Genomic DNA, 11,837 nt, shown 5'->3' on the forward strand with positions numbered 1-11,837 from the left:
AGTCTGTTTCTGAGCATTTCCTTTATCGCTATTACTATCCTTTATAACGATGTGAAAAATTTTAACCTTAAAATCACCTGCCTAATACTGTGTACGTCCCCCGTGTGGTGCCAAAACAGCTCCGAGCCGTCGAGGCATGGACTCCACAAGCCCTCTGGAGGTGTGCTGTGGGATCTGGCGCTAAGACGTTAGCAGCAGATCCTTTAAGTCCTGTAAGTTGCGATGGAGGTAGGGCGTCCGTTGAGGTTCACCGGTTGTTCTTCCTTGGACCGATTTTGGTAGGTACTAACCCCCGAATACCGGGAACACCCCACAGGACCTGCCGTTTTTTCGGGATGCTCTGACCCAGCCGTCTAGACATCACAATCCGCCCCTGGTCAAAGTCGTTCAGATCTTCACGCTTGCCCATTTTTCCTGCTTCCAACACGTCAACTTCGAGAACTGCTTAATAAATATATTCCACCTCTTTGACAGGTGCCGCGGTAATGAGATAATCGATCTTACTCACGTCAACCCGTGAGTGGTTTTAATGTCATGGCTGACGGGCGCGTGTCATGATTTGATCTGATCGTGATAGGAACATATTTTTGTACAAAAAAATATATAACTGAATAGATGAACAGAGTGGAAATGACAAAGTCTTTTCCAGCCTAGAAGTTAGGGTGAATACATTTCATTCGTACACACACACACACACACACACACACACATTTACCTGCTTAATTACTCGAAATGAAACTTCAGCAGGTCAGCTTTCATTTGCGTTTGCTGTAAACCACATAGGAATTGAAGCCCTGTTCATACAAAGTATAAATAAATTAAAAATCGCCTGCACAGCTGTTTTTTGGAAGAAAAAAACAAACAAACAAATAAATAAATTTGCCCAGCTGTGTGCTGTGAAATAATTACTTTATGCACGTATCAGCTATAAATGGTGCGGTGTTGATTTCAGTTTCGCTTTTACATCTGGAGTCTGTCAGCACGAGGACCGAAGAAGTGTCGCTGTGAGAAAAGTTTTGAATTGAACTATAGAGCAGATCGTTAAAGAAGCAAGAACCGCAAAAATTACAGCGAGATTTCTGCAGTAGCTGGATAATTCCAGTCAAGAGACTGTCCATTAGGGGACAAGATTTAAGGGACTTCAGTGTCATGATCCAGGATGTAGGTGTAACCGTGCTAAAGACTATCAGGACTACAGAAAAGTATTTCGAAAAAAAAAAAAAAAAAAAAGCTAAGCTACGACATGCTAAAACATCATGGAAGTACTACGCAGAAAGGATGGGTTTTCCTCACACCTCCTTAAATACACCTCCTTTTATTATATCTAGCTGTAGGGGGCGTGGTTATGCTTGAGTGGTAGTCGGTCACATGACCATGATCTCTATTTAGGAACTTACTAATTAAAAAAACCCAAAACACTCATCTAATCAGCGGATGGACGTAGGGCTGGGCGATCCGAACACGATACGATTTTGTATCCTGATCGATCTCGAAGACGTCCCCAATCGACTTCTGAAGCGAGTCGTCGAGATTGTGATCTTTTCACGATGTCCTGGCTGGATGTCCTCGAGGAAGTTCACATTTCAGATAGTGGATCGAGATCGTGTGTTATCGATCGTGATACGATTTTTTTTTTCTTTCTCAGAAAGGTCGTCCCGCCCTAAATGGAAACGCCTTGTTGATGAGAGAGGTCAAAGGAGACGGGTCAGACTGGTTTGAGCTGGCGACAGTGACTCGTATAACCACTCTGTACAACCACTCTGTACAACCGTGCTGAGCACAAAAGCATCTCAGAACGCACAACAACGAGCTACGACAGCAGGAAACCACGTCCGTCAGGCGAGAACAGGAATCCGGAGCTATCGCCGGCCACTTTTTCCCCGGTCTGTTTAAAACACAAATATAGATGTTTCCTGAAATAATGGTCTTAATATAAACCATTCTAAATAGTAAACATCCTCATAATGCAGTCCATACTGTACGTGACCAGGTCGGTGATATCACGGGTCCAGACGCTGATGAGTTTATCATTCGTTTATAATTCATTTCATTGACGTATAGTCAAGTAGGGGAAAAACACGAGTAACCTAATATAAAAATCCTCCAAAGGTAACCACCTGTGTAAACAAACAAATACAATAAATAGAAAAACAAACTAACTAACTAACTAAGCCTTAGAATTAGAGGTGATACCTGAGTCTCTCTCTCTCTCTCTCTCTCTCTCTCTCTCTCTCTCTCTTTTTTTTTTTTTAGCAAACTACAGCTCTCATAATCTGTGGCATTACAAAGTTTGTGAAGATTGATGATGTCTTCTCTCTCACATTAATCTCTCACCTTCTACTAAGATCATTCTCATTACATGGAAAATTGCATCTGTCCTCTACTCTCAGCGAATGTCACCTTAAAGTTCTCGGTTTTTGCTAAAAAAAAAACTCTCCTTTTGACTTTTTATTACTATATAATAATAATAATAATAATAATAATAATAATAATAATAATAATAATAATTATTATTATTATTAATATTATTATTATATTATGAAGACCAGTGTTTAACTGAAGATCTTTCACTAGCAAAAATTCTTGTCACTAATCTTATTTACCAGCAAATCATCTAATAAACATCCGCCATGACTATTTTCCCTCCTGCTTCAGAACGCTAAGCGACGCATACGAGCACACACAGCCGATCAGAACGCGTCCGTCAAGACTCCGAAGCTCGTGTCCAGAAAAGTCCGAAGCTGGTCTGAGAAGCCGTGCTGAACCGGGACGACCGGGACGACCGGGAACGTCAAATTCAAACGTTCGGAACCGTTCGTTTGGGTCTTACTGCAGGAGTTAAAAACCCGATCGGACTGAAGTGGATTAGCGACCGTTAGAGTCAAATTCTGGGAAAGTGAATATGGAATAAGATTTCAATGAATTCAATAAGTATTAAGCGGAAATAACGAGATAATGACTCAAAGTAACAGAATATTGAGTTAAATCATGAAATAGCTCTCCACATAATATTCCACCATTAATACCTTTCAAACACATTAACCTTTAAATGATCCAACGCCAGACGCAAACACTAACAGAACGCTACGCTATGACGAAACGACGTGAACGGACGTCAAAAACGTCCCAGTTTACACAATATTAAAAAAACACGTAACGAATGGAATGAATAAATAGGAAAAAAGCTGAGGGGGTACGTCCGGGTTAAAGAATAATAGAGTATATTATCATAATAATGATGATAATAATAATAATAATAATAATAATAATAATAATAATAATAATAATAATAATAATAATGTAATAATAATAATAATAATAATAATAATGTAATAATAATAATAATAATAATAATAATAATAATAATAATAATATAATATGCAGCGAGGGTTTTACGGTATCTCTTGTATCTCTCAGTTCAGTTATTCTCTATATTTAATTGAGATCAGATTTGGAGGTGAGTCATTTATCCACCAATGAGATCCAATTATTCGGTCTTGTTCGAACCTTGACCACTAAAACATGGCCGCGTGTCACGTTCAGGTCACCGTGGATCACACGCTTAAATCCGTCCTCCCACGGCATGGACAATACGCTTACTTTATTACTTTATTCCTATCAGACTGTCCAGCGTTTTCCCCTCAGGTCAGGCTCTGAGTGCCTCGCAGCGATCGCGGCTGAAGTTACACTGCGACCTCTGACCTCACAGGGACAATCACATACACACACACACACACACACACGCTCACATACACACGGCTTTAAAACCCAGCACACGAGGTTCGGAACGAGGCCCCGGAGCTGTAAGCGACGTGGAAATCCATTTCACTTACCATGTTTATAGACGAGACGGGTCCGATGCTGTTAATGAAGATATCCACGTCGATGACGGTCGGTTTAACTGCGGACACACACACACACACACACGGAAAAAAGAGAGAAGATTATGTCACACTTAAGCTGACAGCAAAATCACTAAACATGGTCATAGTCATAATTCATCACTGTATAGACTCAATCACTGAGTTTTACAGCGCACATTTATCACCAGCCTTCAAACAAATGAGCATCGAGTATAAAATGAACCTTCACACAAACTGATTCAAAGCCATCAGGTTACAGTTACAGAAAAAAATATTTACCTCTGCTCTAACGAGAATAACCACGCGACTGTCCCCAGAAGAACGGTGAAGGGGTGAAAGAAAGAGCGTGTTGCTCAAAAGGATTACATTAAGTATCTGCTCATGGAAACGGTTCTCTGGTCTGAGCCGAACATTTTGGCCCAAAGTGCTACATCTGAGGGAAACCTAACACTCATAGCCCTGAGAACGCCATCGACACTGTGAAGCATGGTGCTGGTAGCATCATGCTGAGAGCTAGCCTCGGCCTCTTGGTTTCTACTCAGAAGCTTGGGGGTTCATGCCCCAGCACTGCAAGACTCTGGGTTACCGATCAGAAGGTCAGGGGTTCCAGACCCAGCTCTGCCAAGCTGCCACTGTTGGGCCCATGAGCAAGGCCCTTAACCCTCTATGCTCCAGGGGGCGCTGTATCACGGGTGTATCATGGCTGACCCTGCACTCTGACCCCAACTTCCTAACATGCTGGGACATGTGATAAAAAGAATTTTACAGTTCTGTAATGTATACGTGATTAATGAAGACTCATTATCATTGTCATTATCCCAGACTTGTTTGGAACAGGTATAACAGGTATATAGTGTGCATAGAGATCATGTGACACTTTAACTGCTCATAGGTCGACTCCATTCAGCTAACTATATAACCAGAACTAATTTAGGCGTTTCATGGAGAAAGAGGGTGAATACTTATGCAATCACCACTTTCTTATAAAGAAAGGAAGAAAGAAAGGAAGAAAGATGTATAATAATATGCTGGACTAATACAGATGTTTTGAATATGGAGGTTTAGTGTGTATTTCAGCTCGTTTCCACATGGGAGAGTAAACCTGATAAATAAACCAGCTTTCGATCGTTCCGTCTCTCCTAATCTAGAAGCCCTCTGTTTTAAAGTATGTTTCATGCTTATATAATCATCTATAATTATATATTTTTTATTTATGCATTTATGTGCGTGTGTGTGTGTGTGTGCGAGACATCGCTCCAGTTCACATGCATTTGACAGCAGTTCCTCATTAGAGCTTAAAGCCGCTGTGATTGTTACTGCGCGCAGACACACACACACACACACACACACACACACACCACACACACACACACACACACACACACACACACACACACACACACACCACACACACACACACACACACACACACACACACACACAAAGTTTACCTCCTCATTGCGTAACACACACAATGAGAGAAATTCAGAGGAACGTACAGTAAGAGCTTAGAATGAATGCGATTTAAAGTTGTGTTATGATCCGAGTGATTACAGACTACAGGAGCGTCTGCTAACGTGCATTAACACCGCTAACTCGCTAACTGACCCCCGCTTCATCACAGCCGCTTAAAACACTCGTCACGCTTCAGCTACCTCACCGCTGCTGAATTCTGGATTGTGATTGGTCAGAAGGTGTCGATTAATCGTCTACATCAGCAGCTCTCACAACAGCGCGGGTTTATGTTAAATACGCTCGTTCCGATACGCCATCGTTTCTACGGCGATGGCTCGTTCACAGGGACGCGTACGACGGAGTAAAAACGCATGTAATCGTCAGGGACGTTCTGAGAACATTTCGGGAAGGAGTCTCCAGTGTCGGAGTTTACGCTTCTTTGCGGTTTCTCGTGAAGCTGCGTTTTTGTTGTTGTTGTTGTTTATTTGTTGTCTTATTAATTCAAGAGAGGCTGGTGAGGGAATGAGACTGTTTATAGCGAGACCTCATTTACGGATATTTCATACGGTGCGTTGTTCCTGTTCTTGATCTTGAGGAGCAAGCACGAAACATCTAACTGGAGCATTTAGTCCTGGTGCCTGAAGGGAAAATTGGGAAAATAGCACAGCTCCAGTGTTCAGCGTTCCACAGAACATTCTGGACTGTTTCCACTGCAGGGTGTAGGTGTCTCAGAGCAGTCCAGAGGGATTTACCATGCCACAGTCTGGAGTATGAACGCGTGATAAATCCTTTAATATCCACAAAAAGGTCCTCTGCGAATGAGCGCACGTGTGAGTGGAATGACGAGACTCTAACCCTGATTAAATTAACCGCGACACGGAGCCTGCAAAGAGTGGTAAGGAGTGATGATGATGATGGTGCACTTATGCGTATGAACATGACTGGCGTGTTATGGCGGCGTTCTCGTGACAGCGGTGGGCGCGGTGGTGGTGGTGGTGGTGATGGGGGGTGGGACTGACGTTGCGGGCTTATAGATTTAAAAGGTTAACGTTTAAACGATGCACATGAATTGTTAGTGATGTGCAGTAGAGCAGGCGGGACATTCCCATGGTGCTTTGCTGGCAGGACGGTCCATAAAGAGAGACAGAGGGACTCCGAAAGGAAACGGAGCTGGCTTATATTGTGGAACTTCTTCAGCTCTGCTTGTCTCCTTCTCTTTTTAAGGATTTAGATGTTCCTGAAGGTTCTCCAGAGGGACACTGAGCATCACACAAATGGAAAGTTGCTATGTCTCCCCGCTGGCGGGATTTTTGCTTCATCAGCATGGTTTCTGCCCTCGGGTTCCGTCGCTGCGGGACAGAAAGCGATCGAACTTACACCTCCATTCATATTTAGGTCGTGTCAAAGACGCTACCATAACGCTACAATAACGCAGCTCATCATGTCACGGTGAAACCGCAAAGCTGTAAACTCCTCTCTCGTAAACAATGACATGTCACGTGTTTATGCCACAAGCTGTAGATCGTGCTGTTTTAAAACAGAGCGCGTTTTAAAGCTGCGCTGTGACACACGTGTTGTTTTCCTCTTGAAATTCGAACCAAAAATCCTTCAAACCGCGTTACAGTATACTCTACATAAAAGGGGCAGCTGTGGCTCAGGTGGTAGAGCGGGTTGTCCGCTAATCGTAGGATTGGCGGTTCCATTCCTGGCCCACATGACTCCACATGACTCTACATGACTCCACATGACTCCACATGACTCCACATGACTCCACATGACTCTACATGACTCCACATGACTCCACATGACTCTACATGACTCCACATGACTCCACGTGACTCTACACGACTCCGCATGACTCCGCACGACTCCACGTGACTCTACGCGACTCTACACGACTCTACACGACTCCACACGACTCCACACGACTCCACACGACTCCATGACTCCACACGACTACACATGACTCTACGCAACTCCACACGACTCCACGCGACTCCACGCGACTCCACGCGACTCTACGCGACTCTACACGACTCTACACGACTCCACACGACTCCACACGACTCCACACGACTCCATGACTCCACACGACTACACATGACTCTACGCAACTCCACACGACCCCATACGACTCCACATGACTCCACATACCGAAGTGTCCTTGGGCAAGACACTGAACCCCAAGTTGCTCCCGATGGCAAGTTAGCGCCTTGCATAGCAGCTCTGCTACCACTGGTGTGTGAGTGTGAGTGTGTGTGTGAGTGTGTGTGTGAGTGTGTGTGTGAGTGTGTGTGTGAGTGTGTGTGTGAGTGTGTGTGTGAGTGTGTGTGTGAGTGTGAATGGGTGAATGAGACACAGTGTACAGCGCTTTGGAACCGCTAATGTTAAAAAAGCGTTATATAAGTGCAGACCATTTATATAAAACCCCCGAGTCATCGTCCTCGCTGCTGTTTTCAACATGCTGAGGATTTTCCTTCCTTCTGCTTTGTTTTTGTGGAAAGAAATAACACCAGAAGGAGCTGCGCAAAAGTGCTAATAACAGCACGTCGAGTCTTCTGATATGAAATGCCACTGCAGCAATGCACTGCGAAACGCCGAGAAGCTTTTTATTTCCGTCCACGCTGACCTCACGCTGCCTCTGTGCTCAAACTGCTCTGATTTCAGTTCTATACTCCTGCAGTAACAAGGCCAAGCGGGTGACGAGTTTCTAGCGTTTATCATTTTTATTTAGCCGAACCGAAAGCTGCTCTGTGAGCGTAGCAGATGAGCGGCTTATCCTTCGAACTGTCTTTACAGGAGAGTGCATGTAATTATCACACACCCTCGGTTTAGTTCCTCGTGCCTTCATTAAATCAACCGTCGGTGCCCGGCGCACCTGGAGAACGAGACGTGCTGGATCAAGTGCTATTCTACAGTACAGTATGTGCTGCTGAATACTGAGCGTGGACGCCATTTTGTTTGATTAAACCAGTGATAATTACAACTAGGACTACACATGCAGGAATACGTAGAGATACAGTGAATCCTAGAAAAGATGAGTTCAGATCTAGACACAAGGCCACCAGTGAATCCCTTTGGAAATTTCTCTCTCTCTCTCTCTCTCTCTCTCTCTCTCTCTCTCTCTCTGTTGAGCTACATGATACTCCTGATATTTCAGTGATCCTGACCCCTTCCGCTCTCCGGACCTGCCCGGCCCATCCTGACTTCTGCTTGGAGTTCTCATCACTTGGAATCCAGTCGCTGTTACTGAGGATGTCCCCACATGGTTCAGCCTGAAGATGCACTTAAAAACCATGAAGATGGCTTTAGACCTCAATTCATATGAACAGTTATGCTATGATGGCTTTACGACTGCAATTGCCACAAACAGTTTTGCACTCATGTCTCCATCAGTGATCAAAACAGACTTGTTTTGTTCATTTATTGAAGGGATGCATTTAATTATTTATAATCGCACTATCCGGTGTCACCCTGATGAGGACGGGTTCCCTTCTGAGTCTGGTTCCTCTCGAGGTTTCTTCCTCATATCGTCTCAAGGGGTTTTTTTTCTCACCACCGGCTCCTCTGTCTTGCTCATTATAGATGCATTTATACATTTAAAATGTGTATCCGGGAATGAATATATTTCTGTAAAGCTGCTCTGGGAGAATGGCCATTGTTAAAAGTGATATACAAATAAAACTGAATTGAACGGAATTTTTTTTTTTTAGAAAAGAGAAAAGTATTTTTTGTTCAGGATTGGACTCTCTTTCAGTCAGAGATGTCTGGATGTCTGCCTCCTGCCTACACACAGCACTCAGGAGCCTGGTCTCTCTCTCTCTCACACACACACACACACACACACACACACACACACACATACCATGACTGCCAGCACTCCAGTACAGGGAACAGTATGCTAATGGAGAGTTTCAGAGTCTTTCACTGGCGTCAAAAACCCACTCAACTCCTTCGGCTTTTTCCTCCCACTTACAGCTCTTTCATACTCCGAAAGCACCCTGAGGTTTTCAGCTCTGCTGTTGGTCGAGTCTGTGTGTTGGAACCTTCATCACTGGGAAGTTAGAAATCACTGTTAAAAGTGCGAGAAGTACAGCTGCAACATCGATTACAATCGATTATGCAAATAATTAACGAGTCTCATTATCAATTAGTTGGTCTGAGCATGGCACGGGGCACATTTACTGGGTTAAAAAAAAAATCATTAATTAATTAATTAGAGTGTATAGACCAAAACTGTGTCCCAAATGACATACTGTACACTTACACTATGCACCATGTACTCTACCATCTAGTGTATGAGGTTTAGAAAAGTAATATCGTCTCAAATGGAACACTAGCGGGTTTTTATACTAACCGGAAGTATAAGCCGTTTCCCAGTCGATGGCAGGTTATGTTAAACGCACGTAATGCAACGCCGCTAACTTTAGCAGATACCCAGAATCAACAACAATCAATTTCTTCAGTTTACTGTTTATATCAACGTTACCTTTTATACCCAACATGACCTCAGTCACCATCAGACGGCGGCGAAATCGTCACATGACTGAGGAAAAAAATGTGCAACCTCCACATCCTCTAAGGCAGGGGTGCATTTTATATTAAACACTGTGAAGAAGACTGTAACCTGTAAACTTTACAAAGCGGACCTCGCGCAGTACGGAAGCACGACAGTGATGCTCGAGCACAAACTGATGTTTATAAAATGCTCCACTGTGTGCAGGGGGTTGGGGAAACTGGTGTGAGTTGCTTAAAAGGTTTAGTTTAATTCACGTTTATCATCATTACATGCTGTATCTGCACACTTGCAGTGTAAATTCCATCGTTTATTATAACAGGAGTGATCCGTAAGTGATCTATCTGTAATGAGGACGTGTTAAACATCACTCGCAGTGTAGACGCCGTGATAACAGTGTAGACGGGGTGATAAACAGTGTAGACGCGGTGATAACAGTGTAGACGCGGTGATAACAGTGTAGACGCGGTGATAAACAGTGTAGACGCGGTGATAAACAGTGTAGACGCGGTGATAAACAGTGTAGACGCGGTGATAAACAGTGTAGACGCGGTGATAACAGTGTAGACGCGGTGATAAACAGTGTAGACGCCGTGATAACAGTGTAGATGGGGTGATAAACAGTGTAGACGCGGTGATAACAGTGTAGACGGGGTGATAAACAGTGTAGACGCGATGATAACAGTGTAGATGGGGTGATAAACAGTGTAGACGCGGTGATAACAGTGTAGACGCTGTGATAAACAGTGTAGACGGAGTGATAAACAGTGTAGACGGGGTGATAAACAGTGTAGACGCGGTGATAACAGTGTAGACGCGGTGATAGTGTAGACGCGGTGATGAACAGTGTAGACGCGGTGATAACAGTGTAGACGCGGTGATAAATAGTGTAGACGCGGTGATAACAGTGTAGACGCGGTGATAAACAGTGTAGACGCGGTGATAAACAGTGTAGACGGGGTGATAAATAGTGTAGACGCGGTGATAAACGGTGTAGACGCGGTGATAAACAGTGCAGACGCGGTGATAACAGTGTAGACGCGGTGATAAACGGTGTAGACGCGGTGATAAACAGTGTAGACGCCGTGATAACCGGTGTAGACGCGGTGATAAACGGTGTAGACGCGGTGATAAACAGTGCAGACGTGGTGATAAACGGTGTAGATGCCGTGATAAACGGTGTAGACGGGGTGATAAACAGTGTAGACGCGGTGATAACAGTGTAGACACCGTGATAAAAGTGTAGACGGGGTGATAACAGTGTAGACGGGGTGATAAACAGTGTAGACGCGGTGATAACAGTGTAGACGCGGTGATAACAGTGTAGACGCGGTGATAAACAGTGTAGACGCGGTGATAAACGGTGTAGACGTGGTGATAAACAGTGTAGACGCGGTGATAAACAGTGTAGACGCGGTGATAAACGGTGTAGACGCCGTACAAAACAGTGTAGACACGGTGATGACAGTGTAGACGCGGTGATAAACAGTGTAGACGCGGTGATAACAGTGTAGACGCTGTGAAAACAGTGTAGACGCGGTGATAACAGTGTAGACGCCGTGATAAACAGTGTAGACGCGGTGATAACAGTGTAGACGCGGTGATAAACAGTGTAGACGCGGTGATGAACAGTGTAGATGCGGTGATAACAGTGTAGACGCGGTGATGAACAATGTAGACGCGGTGATAACAATGTAGACGGGGTGATAACAGTGTAGACGCGGTGATAAACAGTGTAGACGCGGTGATAAACAGTGTAGACGCGGTGATAAACAGTGTAGACGCGGTGATAACAGTGTAGACGCGGTGATGAACAGTGTAGACGCGGTGATGAACAGTGTAGACGCGGTGATAACAGTGTAGACGCGGTGATAAACAGTGTAGACGCGGTGATAACAGTGTAGACGCGGTGATGAACAGTGTAGACGCGGTGATAACAGTGTAGACGTGGTGATAAACAGTGTAGACGCGGTGATAACAGTGTAGACGCGGTGATAACAGTG

General features: G+C 44.2%; 1 protein-coding gene across 2 annotated transcripts in view; it reads right to left on the bottom strand.

The window, feature by feature from the left end:
* Positions 1-11,837, bottom strand: part of LOC108272279 (gamma-aminobutyric acid type A receptor subunit gamma3) — a 142,124-nt gene that overhangs the window by 77,782 nt on the left and 52,505 nt on the right. For both annotated transcript variants that reach the window (XM_017480598.3, XM_053683677.1), the window contains one exon: positions 3,834-3,901. In XM_017480598.3, the coding sequence (XP_017336087.1) occupies positions 3,834-3,901 (68 nt within the window). The remainder of the gene's footprint in view (positions 1-3,833; positions 3,902-11,837) is intronic.

This window comes from Ictalurus punctatus, chromosome 11 (genome assembly GCF_001660625.3).
Source record: "Ictalurus punctatus breed USDA103 chromosome 11, Coco_2.0, whole genome shotgun sequence".
NCBI classification, from domain to species: Eukaryota; Metazoa; Chordata; class Actinopteri; order Siluriformes; family Ictaluridae; genus Ictalurus; species Ictalurus punctatus.